This window comes from Leptonychotes weddellii, chromosome 16 (assembly GCF_054177405.1).
Source record: "Leptonychotes weddellii isolate Sample4059 chromosome 16, ASM5417740v2, whole genome shotgun sequence".
Lineage (NCBI taxonomy): Eukaryota > Metazoa > Chordata > Mammalia > Carnivora > Phocidae > Leptonychotes > Leptonychotes weddellii.
Window position 1 is genome coordinate 6,503,620 of NC_138384.1, and position 14,846 is coordinate 6,518,465.

At 47.8% G+C, this 14,846-nt stretch overlaps 1 protein-coding gene and 1 long non-coding RNA gene across 2 annotated transcripts in view; one reads left to right on the forward strand and one right to left on the reverse strand.

The window, feature by feature from the left end:
• LOC145717516 (uncharacterized) overlaps positions 1 to 6,932 on the forward strand; it is a 43,419-nt gene extending 36,487 nt beyond the window's left edge. The window contains exon 4 of the long non-coding RNA XR_014140784.1: positions 6,745 to 6,932. This is a non-coding gene — a long non-coding RNA (uncharacterized LOC145717516). The remainder of the gene's footprint in view (positions 1 to 6,744) is intronic.
• The window catches only part of BCO1 (beta-carotene oxygenase 1), a 56,290-nt gene that overhangs the window by 16,113 nt on the left and 25,331 nt on the right, over positions 1 to 14,846 (reverse strand). The window contains 5 exon segments of the mRNA XM_081806327.1: positions 176 to 433; positions 2,843 to 3,063; positions 5,431 to 5,578; positions 7,179 to 7,326; positions 9,582 to 9,711. Of these exon segments, the coding sequence (XP_081662453.1) occupies positions 176 to 433; positions 2,843 to 3,063; positions 5,431 to 5,578; positions 7,179 to 7,326; positions 9,582 to 9,711 (905 nt within the window).

Here is a 14,846-nt window from a genome sequence, read left to right on the forward strand (position 1 = left end):
CTCTTAGGTTTCTACGATGAATATGCACCACTTTTGGAAAAACAATGAAAAAATGTTTTGTCTTTAAGAACAGCTAGCTTTGGATTTCAGTGTCAATCCAATGAGTGCCAAAATCACTCCCCACTGGGACTCACGACTCCCCAGGAATGAAACGGGTCCCCTTCCAAGCCGTTACCTTGTCCACATTGAGGGGCACAGCGAACCTCCTGAGGGTGGGGATGGAGGTGAGCCTGCAGTTCTCCTCAAAGTCCTGGTTCAGGTTGGCCAAGTAGAAGAGCTGGTAAAGGCTGCTGTCCTCGTAGGTGATGACGTCAAACAGAAGGCAGCCATCCTCCTCGTAGGCGTTGACGTGATGAAAGACCACCATGGGGTCCGTGTAAAACTTGGTGGGCACAGGCTTCCTGGTCCTCTGGTCGATGATGTGAATGTAAGTCTGAAAGCAGAGGCACACCCAGAGGTCAGCTTCCCCCTGCCGGCCCGGCACGATGGCAGTGGGTGCAGGACAAGACCCAGCCCTCCCCTCCACTAGCTCGTGACCCTGGAGCATCCCCTTCCCCCAGAGCTCCTGGCTGTTGCCGGTCCCTGATTACCTCCTTCAGATGGAGCAGAGGGAATCTTTGCTGCTGGGGCCTCTGCAGTACCAGGAGGACAGAGTCTTGGGGAAGCCCCTGAGACTACGCCATCTCTCCCCCCCTTCAATTGACTGACTCCAGGTGGGCTGTGATGAGCTAGCTCCCTGGCAATGGCCATGTTGGGGAGAACGGGCCAGTCTTCTAGCCCTCCTTGGGCTCTATCCACAGCCAGAGCCCCTAAAACCCTAAAACCACACCAGCCCTTTTGGGTTCGTTCTCCCAACGTCCACCTGCTGCCTGGTTGGCCAGGATGCAGTTGTCATGGCAACCTCCCTTATCCTGGGGGCTGTGGTGTGGAGCGACCTGTTCTAGTTAAGGGGCCCACATGGGTATCTGCACACACCTCTGGGTATCATGAGGCGATATCACTCTGGGTGGTAATTAGCCATATTTGCAACCCTAGTTGCCTAATCCAGTATGTGTGGGGTTCTTTCTTTTGGCAACTCTGGCCTAACCACCCTCCTTCTGAAAGGCAGGGAGGGACTACTCCAGGCTGGTCTTTGGCCACCTCCTCCCAGCTCATGTGCCTCTTGCTCTCCTTCTCCAGAATCCAGGTTGAACATTAAGTGGGAGTGCAGAGGAGGAAGGTTTTGACAGCGTGGAGGGGTGGGGGTGGTGGGCAAGTGAATATAGAATTATTTTAGCTCTTTTCTTCTCCGTGAACCCAATCCCTGGGTCGGGCACAGAGACTTTTCAGAGAGCTCTCAATGCATTCCAAAGCCCTTGCCCGGGCTTTCTGCCTGCACCCGGCAGCTCGGTCTTCTCTCTGTGGGATTCTCTGAGGGCCAAGGGATGTCCAGGGGCTGAAGAGCAAACCCACTTACAGCTGGCTTCCCTGCTGGCCCCTGGCCCCAGCGTTCATTCCACAAATATAGACAGAGGGTCTAGGACACATCAGACACTTTTTCAGGAACATTTTTCCAGGAAAGACAGAACAAAACCAAGCCCTTGCTTTCATGGAGCTTATAGTCCGGTGGGGGAGAGGCCAGCAGTCAATGATCAAATAATGTGCCAAGGACAATGAGCACTACTGAGAAAAATGAAGCCAGGTAGGGGATGGAGAAGCCTGGGGCGGGGGTCTGTTAGAGATTGGTTTATCACGAAAGGCTTCAGGGATCTGGACATTTAGCTGAGACCCGGATTAACTGAGGGAGGAAACCATCTGGGGAAGAACATTCCAGGTGGAAAGGACAGAAAATGCAAAGAACGTGTTAGGCTAGTTTGAGATACAGGAGGTCCAAAAGGAGGCTGAATAGGTAGGGAGCCAGTGGTTGGGATGTGGGCCTGTGAGGATTTGCAGGCTGGTCAGTGAAGCCTTTGGATCTTATTCTGAGGAAGATGGGAAATCACAAGAATGTTCTGAGCAGAGGAGGGACCTCTCTCTCCTCCCTGAGAAGAAAGGACAAGTGTTAAAGACATATAGTGATGGTTCCCTCTGGAGAGGGGACTGCCAGTGGCCAGGGGGAGGACAGGGGACTTGACATGTTACTTTCTCTCCTTGTGTACTGTTTGAATAGAGAATACTAAAAATTCCTTGATATTTATCACAAGTAAAAATTTACTCATTTCAACAGGAAGTAAATATATACACACATATCCATGCACAGATATATTCATACACATACATATGTACATGCACACACACACACACCCGAATATACAGGCAGGCACACGCACGTATACACACATCCACACTTGGAGCACTCAGGTGTGCCCGAAGATGTTTGGTTGTACCATCTCGTGGAACACTCTATCATTATGATGTCTAAATCATCTATGGCACCCACCCTTCCCTGACATTACCCAGTGGCTGCCGGGACACTGGAAGGGCCTTGTCCGTGGACGGTGGAAGCTGCAAGGAGCCCAGACATGGGTCAGGACTGAGGAATAGCCCTTGGCCACCGGGCTGGTGCCGACTGCCTGGCTGATGAGAGCCGGCTTGCCCGAGGTCACATGCTTTTCTGACAGGTACCGTCTGCTCTACTGACTCATTGACTTGGGGCCCCGGCCCCCTCAACCCCACCTGGGACCACTCTGCAGAACCATCCAGCTTCAGAACTCTCTGGAAGCTTGGCTGATGCTTCTGGGGAGACTGCACGGTGGCTCACACCCTCCCTCCCTAGGAAACCTCCTGCATGCCAACCTCCATGTCAGTCTGCTTCCTCACTCGGGCCGTCCCTGTGTGGCTGGGGGTCCCAGCCAGGCCTTACCTTGTCCTCCTTGTGGAAAGCCAGGCAGGAGGCCCAGTTCACTCCCCGGATGTATGCAGTTGACATTTTGAGGATATCTAGCTTGAAAGGCTGCTCGAGGAAAACGATGTGGTTCTCGGTGACTCCGAAGCTGTGGTAATAGCTCGGGGAGAGGAGGGAGCAGGGGGTGATGGAGCAGAACACCTCCATGTGCTTCAAGGGGTTCTTCCCCTTCTTGTCCTCTAGAGAAAGGCAAGCCTCAGGAGCAGCACAGGACCTGGCCACCCCCAGACAACGCCCCCATCACCTGCAGCTGAGCCTTTCAAACTGACCTGGTCGCTAAGAACCTTTGGATGAGAGCCGACAAGTAAACCGATGAAGGGGCTGTTGCCTGGCTGACGCAGGGGCTCCGAGTGTTCCCACTTAGGCCCTCCTGCCCTGCGAGACCTGGTGCTACAATCTGAAAACATGGAGCCCCAGAGCCAGGCCTCGAGGCCAGGGGTCTGCACGACAGCCTGGGGGCTCAAACCAGCCTCCACCTGTGTTTGCATCAAGGTTTCTTCGAAACACAGCCGTGCTCCCTCCTTTATGCGGGGTCCGTGGCTACCCCTGCTCTTGAGCCTCAGTGGTTTTGCTGAGGAGTTGCAACAGGGACCACAGGTCTGCAAAGCCTCAGATATTCACTCCAGGAAAAGCTTGTCGGCCCCTGCTCTGGAACAACACCTCTTCACGCACACAGATCGTCAGGGATCATGATCAAAGTGTGAAGTCTGACTCAGTATGTGGGGCTGGGGCCTGAGGTTCTGCATTTCTATCCAGCGCCCAGGGGATGGGCCAGCTTCCTAGGCATCGACTTTGATATTTTGCTGAGGCCCATCATTTGAGATGTACCTCACAGGGTTTCCATGAATTTCTCTTCACGCTGACCATTCAGAAACAGCTGGGGGTGAGACTAAGCACCCACTGTGATAAGGGACTGTTACACATCTTGTGACAATGGAAGAAGACCGTATGATCCCCATTTTACGGATGGGAAACTGAGGCGTGATGGAATATGGTCTATCATTATGGCCAAAGACACAAGGTTTAGGCCAAGAAGACACAGCCCTCTTAGCCGGGCCACCTCCTCTGTTATTAGGGATAATAACACTCACAGAGTGGAGAGAGAGAACAGAATGAAATCATGAAGTAGTCCAAGACAGCAGAGGTGCGCAGTACATGTTCGTGCTCTTATTCCTCTGTCAGGATGAGTCACCGCTGGCCAAAAGGCCTCCCCACCCAGGCCTGGGGCTGGCTTACAATGAGTTATCTGCAAGCGTCCCCGCCTTGCTTGTGGCCACCTGGGCACACCATAAACAGCTGGCTGGTGGGAGGGATGCTGTGGGGTTGTGGGGTGGTTCTTTTCTTCACAAAACAAATGGAGCACAAAGCAAACCGAAATGGAAAGCACCCTGGCCTAGGAGGCAGGACCTGGCGTGAATCCCAGGGAAGCCAGCAGCATGCAGCAGGGGCTCAGTGGGGAGCTGCAAGCATGATGTTGGAGGCTCCTGCTGCCACCTGATCCCTCTGGGCCTCATCACCCTATTTTATAATATGACACGGCAAACTCAGATGCCTGTAACATCCGCAGGTCTGACATTCTAGGAGTCTGGCTGGACGCTATAACCCTTTATTGGCTTGATTCATGGGAGTTCCGTTTAACAAGAATACTCATTGTGCCTTCTGACCTTAGGGGCTCACATCTGCCGACAGAGCCTAGTAAGTAGCTCAGGAGCTTCTACAAGACTATGAGGGAGGGGACCAGCTGGGATCACAGATGGAAGCCAGTTTTCCTAAACCAGCAGGTCAAGCCCGCACCCTCGTCATTCTGCCCTGTCTCCTGAGCCCTGTGCAACCACCCTCAGAGGCCTGGTCTCCTGGGTGTGGTTCCCAGGAGGGTCCTGGACAAATAAGGGTCAGGAGCTTCCTCCCCTCAGGAACATGAAATCACAATTGGCCTGGGCTTTGCTCCAGGTTCCTGGCCTTAAATGGAGAAGGTTCAGAAGGCCCAAAGAAGCGGGGGAGAGTCTGAAAGGCTGAAGGTCTGAGGCAGGGCTGAGCTCCCATAACAATACCAGGAACCTGGCTTCAGGGGCTGGGTTGAAAGTGGGCAGTACAGCTTTGGCATACAAAGTTATGTTAGAAAACTGAAAAAAAAATGGATGGAAGGGACGATGTTTGATGGGCGGATGGATGGATGGACAGACAGGCGGTTGGATGGATGATGGATGGATAGGTAGACGGATGGATGATGGATAGTTGGGATGGATGATGGATGGACAGACAGATGGATGGATAGGTAAATGGTGGATGAATAATGGATAAATTAATGAATCAATGAACTGGAGCCTAAAGAAAAGCAGGTTAGAATAGTAAAGGAATTTATTCTTTCAAAAGGAAGTCTGGCAACATCTCTTTTCCCCTGAAGGAGAAAAGCGTGTTCATGGTCATCTGAATCACCCGTGAGGGAAAGTGTCAGATTGAGTCTTATGTCATCAGTAAAAATCAGAACTCTTTGGAGGTAGCCACCCTTGGCATCTGTCCTTCACGATATCCCCAGAATGACCCACCTGGTACAGTGGCAAGGATCTTAAAGATCACATATTTCGTCTTCCCCTTGTCCATGATGGATGTGCCCATATTAAGAACATTTCCAGCTGCATCATAATGAGGATGTGCTGTTGCCAGATTTACAGCCACGTATTTGCGATAATCAACCTGCAAAATGATAGCCACCTGCTTTTGCAAATGGGGGGAGGGTGAAACTTGATGAAAAGCACCTACTTCTAGGTTGAGAGAGATGAGGGCTACTTTTGCCTATCTCCTGATGTGAAAATAAGGCAGACTTCACCTTTAAAGAGGATGTTTACCCGTGTGACCTGATAGCACCTCTTGGGTGGCCTCCTACAGCACAGAGGCTGCAGGGGAGTCGGTGAGCCGTGTGTCTTTTCCGTGACGGTTGTTGCAACCCTGGCCCCTGGCCCTGAGGGTGTCCTCAGCATGGCAGCAGGATTCCTCAACACAGAGCAATGACCTGCACAGAGAGGCAGCCTTAGCGCTAATCTTAACCGCTGCTTTGTCTTTCTGCTTACATCATTTAAATTCTCCCCTTTTGCCTGCCACAGAGGCATAAATCTCCAGGCCTCTCTCATAGGATTATTCTGGGAACAGAGAGTTACAAAAACACTTGGTCAAAGCGAAACTTGGCTAACAAGCCCAGTAATGACCCCCCATCCCCAGCAGGGCACAGCCACAGAATAATGCGTGGCTGAGGAAATAACTGTCCTCCTCTCTTCCCCCAGAAGAGCATGACCTCTGGCCAAAAGTCAGGCAAGGCTTCATTCTCTCTTAGTATTTCCTCTCTGAGGCTTTGTGGAAAGCATACATCAGTTGGATGTATGCCACCCAGGTTAAAAGCTGCTGGACATAATTTTGCAGCTAAGAAAAGTATTCCCTTTAACAGATCGTTAAAATGTATTGAGAAGACATTGAGGCTTTGAATAGCCAACTGGAGAAAAAATGAGTGGGTCTATTGATTTTCATGAAAATGTTGATTTGATTCTGCCCAGGAAAGGTATCTGCTTGGGTATTTATTTTTGTCCTCTTGCTCTCTGCCTGAGGTCTCCCTCTTCAGGTCAATACCAGGTAGGGCTGCTCCAGTCCGGGCAATCCAGTAGTCATTCATTCAAACTCCCATTAAGCTCCCACTCGGTGCCAAGATGGTGGACAGTGTTATGGGTTGAATTGTGTCTTCCAAAATGATATGTTGAAGCCCCAAACCTTGGTATGTATATTTGGAAACAGGGCCTTTATAGATGTAATCAAGTTAAAATGAGGTAATTCTGGATGGAGGTGCGCCCTAATCCAATGATTTGTATCTCTAGAAGAGATTGGAGTGATGCATCTATAAGCCAAGGAACACCGAGGATTCCTGGCAGCCACCAAAGGCTGGAAGAGGGAAGCCAGCATCTTCCCCTGGAGGCTTCAGAGAGAGCATGGCTCCGAGGACACCCCGATTTCAGATTTCCAGCCTCCAGAATGTGAGAGAATAAATCTCTGTTGTTCTAACCCACCTAGTTTGTGGTACTTTGCTTCGGTAGCCCTAAGAATAAACACAGACACAGAGATGAAACGACACAGACCTCACCCCAAGAGAGCTTAGAATCTAGTGCTAAGTGCTGTGCTGGGGAAGCTCAGGATCCAATGGCATTAGAGGAGGGGCTGCCCCCATGAGTTCCTGCAGGCCACATGGCCCAACACAGGGGGTCTCTCTCTCATGAGCAGGAACTGATGCTGGTTGTAGTAGATTCACTGGTACCTTCTCCAGGGTTTCCAGATTCTGTGGGTTGATTTTCCTGATGTAATTGGTCTCTGTGGTCGCATAGAAGTCTTCTCCACACTTCATGATGTTAATCAGGCAGTTGTCTGTGAAATCAGGGATGGTATGGGACAAGTAGGTGAATGCTCTCTGGAGGAAAGCAGATCAAGAGCAAATCAATGGCTGTGTCTACCCAGCTGGAAAGTTCTGTTCAAGATGGCTTTAGTTTTCCTACCACTTAAAATGCTCTACAATTCAAGGGGAAAAAGTTCCAAGTCCCAAAGGATCACTTGAGGAATCTGGAGGACTTGGAGATCAAGTTGCCCAAAGATACCACTGTGTTGAATTAGCTAAGAAGTGAGTCATCTGGGGGCGCCTGGGTGGCTCAGTTGGTTGGGCGACTGCCTTCGGCTCAGGTCATGATCCTGGAGTCCCTGGATCGAGTCCCGCATCGGGCTCCCTGCTCAGCGAGGAGCCTGCTTCTCCCTCTGACCCTCCCCCCTCTCATGTACTCTCTCTCATTCTCGCTCTCTCAAATGAATAAATAAATCTTTAAAAAAAAAAAAAAAAAAAAAAGAAGTGAGTCATCTGGGACAAGATGGCCACCAACTGAACCCTCCTGGGCTCTCAAAAATCCAAAGGTCTCCCACACCAGAGACACCAAGAGCTGGTAGGTTGTTCCGAAGTATTTTAAGAATTTCTACAGAAATCTTATGTATCCATCCATAATGGCCCCCTAAGGCTAGCAAAACAGCTAATCCTTGCTTTTGGAAGGAATGAGAGTCCACAATGGACACTCTGAATTTGTCCAGGAAATTAGTTGTTTTTTTTTTTTTCTTTAAAGGAAAGTAAACAAATTATGAGAGCAAAACTCATCATTAGTTTGATCAGAAGATCCTGGATCCACGTATTGGTTAGTGCTCCCCCTGCTGGTGAGTGGTGAAGCAGCAAAGCCGCCCGACAAGCGGTGGTTTTGCGTTCCTTCCCTCCCCCCTCCATCCCCTCCCCACCCCCTGCCTGGCTCCTCCCCCGCCTGCAAATGCCAGTTCAGTGCTTGCTGTGTGCCAGCCCCAGCACTGGATCCTGGAACTGGAAAGATGACGTCAGTTCCAGAAAAGCAGCAGCAATCTTCCATCTCTGGACCAGTCTACTGCTAGCACATTTCCTAACTCGTCTATATCCGAAGAGTATCAGGAAGGAGACACTGACAGTGGGTCTGATTCCCTGGCCAACAGTTTAATCATCAAGCCTGCACTACATTCATAGTCATCATAGCCCAGATGGTTTGAAACGTATTCAACTAAAAACCTTTCCCTATCTCTTTCTCTCATTTGCCAGTTTCCCACCTCACAGATCCTCCCACTTTCTCTACACACATACAAGCAAAAATAAATCCAGATTTCTTCTTGCTTTTTTACACAAAACATAGCATATCATATGCTCTTTCTACACCTTATTCCGCCCTGTGCCCACCACTCAATAAGGTATCTGGGAAATCTTTCCATTCAGCACATAGGGAGCATCCTCATCACCCCCCATCTTTTTTTTGCTCCTGCCTGGTATTTTCTTGTACAGCTTCACTCTTATTTATTTAACTACCCTTCTGTTGATGAGCACTTGGGTTATGTTCAGTTCCTCATTATAACAAATGATGCAGCCATGGATAACATTGTACGTTTGCCATTCCAGACGTGAGCAAGCCTATCTCTAGACTGAAGAGAACGTGCATTTATAATTTTTGAGATATAATTCCAAATTGCTCTCCTACCAGCCATATGGAAAAATACCTAATAATCTGTCAGATGCCCTTTGCCTCTTGCTATCAGTGATCAAGAACTGTGTGCCATAGACGGGCAAAGCCTGGCCAGGTGAAGGTTTTCATGTACTCTACAGAGGATTGTCAGAGGAGCGGATGCTGGTAGCTGGTACCTTTTTGATATCCTCGGTGGTCAAAATTAGCTAAGAAGTGAGTCATCTGGGACAAGATGGCCACCAACTGAACACTCCTGGGCCCTCAAAAATCCAAAGGTCTCCCACACCAGAGACACCAAGAGCTGGTAGGTTGTTCTGAAGTATTTTAAGAATTTCTACAGAAATCTTATGTATCCATCCATAATGGCCCCCTAAGGCTAGCTAGGTTTTGACCACCGAGGATATCAAAAAGCATGACCAGGGCGCCTGGGTGGCTCAGTTGGTTAGGCGACTGCCTTCAGCTCAGGTCATGATCCCGGGGTCCTGGGATCGAGTCCCGCATCGGGCTCCCTGCTCTGCGGGGAGCCTGCTTCTCCCTCTCCCACTCCCCCTGCTTGTGTTCCCTCTCTCGCTGTGTCTCTCTCTGTCAAATAAATAAATAAAATCTTTAAAAAAAAAAAAAGCATGACCAGATTCAAAACAGACAGTTACTTGGAAAATATGTTTTTGCAGGGGTCCAGATAGGCCATCGTTCCAAACTCTGACACCACAATCCTGTTGGCCTCGATGTTGACGTTGTAGGTATCATTTCTCAGGTATTTGCTCCTGTAATAGACTTCACCTAAAAGAGAAGATGCAGAATCATCTGATGTAGGTATTATTTCTCAGGTATTTGCTCCTGTAATAGACTTCACCTAAAAGAGAAGATGCAGAATCATCCAGGCTGACACTTTTACAGTCAATTTTAAGGTCAATTTCAGTCAATGTAGGAGTATTACAGAAGGAAAGGTGAGTTCAGTAGGATGCTGCCCTTTAGTGTGTGCTGGCTACAAGGAGCATTTGCAGTGAGCTCTCACACACATTTCCTCACTTGAGACAACAATATGGCAAGGTAAGTATCCGTATGAGCTTCATTTACATAGCAGGGGATTGAGGCTCAGACATGTTCAGTCACCTTGCCAAGAGGTGCTGATCTGGCCCATTGACCATCTCTTCCACCATGCTAGTATCCCTCTAGAAAAGGTCCGGATTTGGAGGACTGGTCCAGAAGGCCTCATACTTGGGCTGGGTTTCCCCAGGACCTGGTTTAGCCCTAGAAACCTTCCATTGACCATTTCAGCCCCTGGAGTAATATTTGATACCTACTACAGCCAGAGGATGACCTAGCACCTGATTCCATATACGGTAAAGTGGTAGTACCTGTGTGGAGGTCTCATTCACATAGACACTGGAGAAAATCTAACTCACTGCATACAAGCAGGGACTCTTGACCAGTTCATCAAGACCAACCTGAAAATGTATGTATGTTTCTAGACCCGTATTAGGTTCCTATGGCTGTTGTAACAAATTACCACAAACTTAGTGGCTTAAAATGACACAAATTTGTTATCTTACCATTTTGGAAGATGTAGCCTGAATGGGTCTTACAGACTTAAAAAGCAAGGTGTCAGCAGGGAAATCTATTTCTGGCTTTTCTAGCTTCTAGAAGTTGCCTGCATTGCTTGGCTTATGGTCACATGACTCTGACCTCTGATTCTATGGTCACATCTTTTCTGACTCTGACCTCCCTCTTTCCCTTGTGATGACGCTTGTAATTACACTGAGCCCACCTGGATAATCTCTCCACCTCAAGGTCCTTAACTTAATCACATCTGCAAAGACCCTTTTACTTTGCAGAGTCATATAATATAGTCACAGGTTCCTTCTGGAAGAGAAAGGGGAGCAGGGGTGGGGGAGAAGAGAGGAGAGAGCTGAGGAGGCTCAGCTGGGAGTGGATGGATCAGGAAAGGCTTCCTGGAGGAGGTGGGACTTGAAATGGCCCTTGGAAGATGAATAAAATTATTTGCCCTCCATAGACTGGGGAGGTGGCAAGTAGGAGAGAGAGTAGCGCATTTCCATTCACTCTTCCTTGAAAGTCTGAAAGCAAACGCCTGGAGGTGGGAAAGGCAGCCCACCTCCTGCAGGACTGAGTAACATGGTTTTCATCATGAGGCAGGGGCTTGGGAGCAGCAGGAATGGGATGAGGTTAAGGGGTGGGGGCTCTACTGGCATATATGAGGCTTTCAAACCATTTGGTGGACAATTTGAAACCTCTAGGTTTTTAAATTTTTCTTTAATTTTGCTGTTAATTAGCAAGTGACATGTTGATTTTTCCCTGCTATAGAATACATTCTTTGCTGTAATATAATATATGCTTCCAATGTTGGTTCAAATATAATATGCAAAAAGCCCAGGTCATACTGACATTTCATTCCCATAAAACAAGTTGATTAGAGAAATATCCATCATGTATCCACTGTCATGATGATGGGCTTAGGAGAGAACACCTTCCCAAGAAATTCTTGTCTGGTGACTTTTTATATCTAAGAAAGGAAACAGGGCTAAGAGCTAACATTTATTGTGCACATGTGTGCTAAGTACTGTGTGGACACTTTATGTGTATTTTTTCTGGTTTGATTCTGAAACACTGGAAGTGTATAGAATACACCAACCAGAAATGTGTTCTTTAGGGGGGGAAAAAATCAACCTAATGTCATTTGCTAATCAACAACAAAATAAGAAAATTTAAGCACTTGAAGGTTTCAAATTTCTTACCGAATGAAGTACAAGGGGCTTAGGTACTCATGACCCTGCAGGCCCAGTTCCAGTGAGTAAAATTGAGGCACAGAGAGGTTAAGTACCTTGCTTTAAGCCACACAGCTAGGGAGGGGTAAGCTGGATTCAAAGCTGACACAGCCACCACCGTGAGTTTGACCATTCCGTCTGATCCTTGTTATTAAAAACGCACCTCTGGAAATGGGCTACCATAACTGCATGGCTTGCTGAAGCTTCACAAACTGAACTGACCCATATGAACTACATCCTAGTTAACAGAACATGAGAACCCCCTGGAGGCCCCTCATAACTTGTCCAGTCACAAGCTTCTCCCCTCCCCGCCCCGTGAGCCACTATTTTGACCCCTAATAGTCTCTATTAGTTTTGCTCTCGGGATTGCGTTTTCATGTCCATCTCCAAAGGATGTGAGTGTTCGTTTCAGTGGTAAGGACTCCAGCCTGTGCACCTAGATGGAAATAATAGCAATAATGGTGATGCTAGTCTTCATAAAATTGGAAGAGACCATGAAAGACTTTCTAGTTCTTTCTCCAGGCTTTGGGAGGTAAACTGTGTGTGCTCAGGGGAAGATCACCATCTATCCTATTCTCAAACATCTTTTCACAGGTGGCTGCTGTGAAAATAAGTATCACTGAGATATTTCAGGAGCGGGGGCTCTGTTCTGGGCCTGCAGGAAGAAATAGGGAGGAATGACTTTGAGTTAACCCAGCCCTGTGTTCGTGTGTTCAACCAGTATCTATTAATCACCTTGGTGGGCCAGGAAGTGGGGGCGAGCAGCGTAGTCACATCTCTACCCCTGAGGGGATTCAGGTCTCCAAGTGGCTATGAATCCTACTCTGTCATCTACTGACCATGCACTTGACCTCGTGTCAGAATAAGAATATGGAGTTGCTGTGATGCTTAAGGCCTGTAAAGCATTCAGCACATAGTAGGTGCTCAATAAAAGCTACATATGCTACTGAGATGCAGTGGGTAGAGGGGGCAGGCTTTGGTTCCAGGGTTAGTCCTAATCCCAGCCATGTGACCTTGGGTGAGTCTCTTTATCTCACTGAACCTCAGTTTTCTCAACTGGAAATTAGGGATCATGCAGCCCTCCCCAGATAGGATTGGCAGTTTTAAATGAGATGGGATGATACAAGGAGTTAGCCCATTGGTACACAGCACGCACTTGCTAAGTAATGGCTGTGGAAATTTGGAATTGTCCAACAAAATCCTGGAGGCAGGAAGACTCAGCTGGGGGTTGGTGAGGCCACACACACTGGTCTTTGGTCACATGCTACATAGACCCTACTTCACGGCACCCTGGTCTCCCCCTGAATCAGCCTGTCCTTCGCTGGTCACTCTCTGAGGGTCACCACCTACAAGCACTGGCTAAGGTGCTTTCCCTAAAATGCTGAATTAAGTTCACTTGAAATGTAAACACCCATCCCAGGCTGGCTGTCAGCAGGTGGCCCATTTCCTATAAACAACCAGCCTCAGAGCACACATGGAGGGCTCAGGGGCCACAGGAAAACATGTCTCTGGAATTACTCAAAGCTGACACTCAACTCTGAGGCTGAGATTAAAGAAGGCCACCACACATTCCTCAGAACCTTGCTCCCTGGTGAGCCCCAATTAGCCACATTCCTTCTAAAGGGACACAAGTAAACAGATGTGCTCCTGCCTGGAATCTTCTAGAATTGGGTCAAGTTTGATATTCTGGGGGGAGTGGGAGATTTTATATATATATATATATATATATATCTACCTCCAATTTAAGAAACCTTCCAAAAGGCTAGTTTAGAGCTATAATAATTGAAAAAGCTTCGGAAAAGGCTAAATTCTGGAGAGCTTTTTGTCTCTAAACCTTGGTGATGCTGGCTCTTGGAATTCACATGTTCAAATCCTCGTGGGACAACGACCTTGCCTCTAAATAAAAAATTATCAAAATGTACTGCTGAGGGAGACTTGAATTCATTCATCTCTATGCCTGCTTTATAAAAATTTTTAATTTTGAAATAATTTTAAGGGTGCCTGGGTGGCTCATTTGGTTGAGTGTCCGAAACTTGATCTCAGCTCAGGTCTTGATCTCAGGGTGATGAGTTCAAGCCCTATGCTGGGCGTGAAGCCTACTTGAAAAAAAAAACAAAAACAAAAACTGAAATTATTTTAGACTTACAAAAAAGAGCACTCCTATATACCCTTTGTCTGTCTGGCTTCTCCTCCACTCTGCTCCTTTAGTTAAATCTTAGGTTTTTAAAACATTAACGTTCACTGGTTTCTGCTGAAGGCCACAAACCATTTTTCTATCTTTCTGCTTTCTTATTCCAGTCTTTTCTTACTGATTTGGGTTTTCCATGCTGGCTGTACACTCATCACCTGGTGCTTTGAAACAGTGGCAGAAGCCTCAGCCCCACCTCCACGGTGCGCTGATGAACTTGGTCTTGGGTGGGATAGGGCAGCGAGACTGGAGGTTCACTGCAGAGGTTTTCTTTTTTTTTTTATTAACACATAATGTATTATTTGTTTCAGGGGTACAGGTCTGTGATTCATCAGTCTTACACAATTCACAGCGCTCACCATAGCACATATCCTCCCCAACGTCCATCACCCAGCCACTTCATTCCTCCCAACCACCCCCGACTCTAGCAACCCTCAGTTTGTTTCCTGAGATTAAGAGTCTCTTATGGTTTGTCTCCCTCTCTGGCTTCATCTTGTTTCATTTTTCCCTTCCTTCCCCTATGATCCTCTGTCTTGTTTCTCAAATTCCTCATATCAGTGAGATCATATGATAATTGTCTTTCTCTGACTTATTTTGCTTAGCATAATACCCTCTAGTTCAATCAACGTCATTGCAAATGGCAAGATTTCATTTTTTGATGGCTGCATAATATTCCATTGTGTGTGTGTGTGTGTGTGTGTGTGTGTGTGTGTACACCACATCTTCTTTATCCATTCATCTGTCGATGGACATCTAGGCTCTTTCCATAGTTTGGCTATTGTGGACATTACTTCTATAAACATTGGGGCACACATGTCCCTTCGGATCACTACATTTGTATCTTTGGGGTGAATACCCAGTAGTGCAATTGCTGGGTTGTAGGGTAGCTCTATTTTCGACTTTTTGAGGAACCTCCATACTGCTTTCCAGAGTGGCTGCACCAG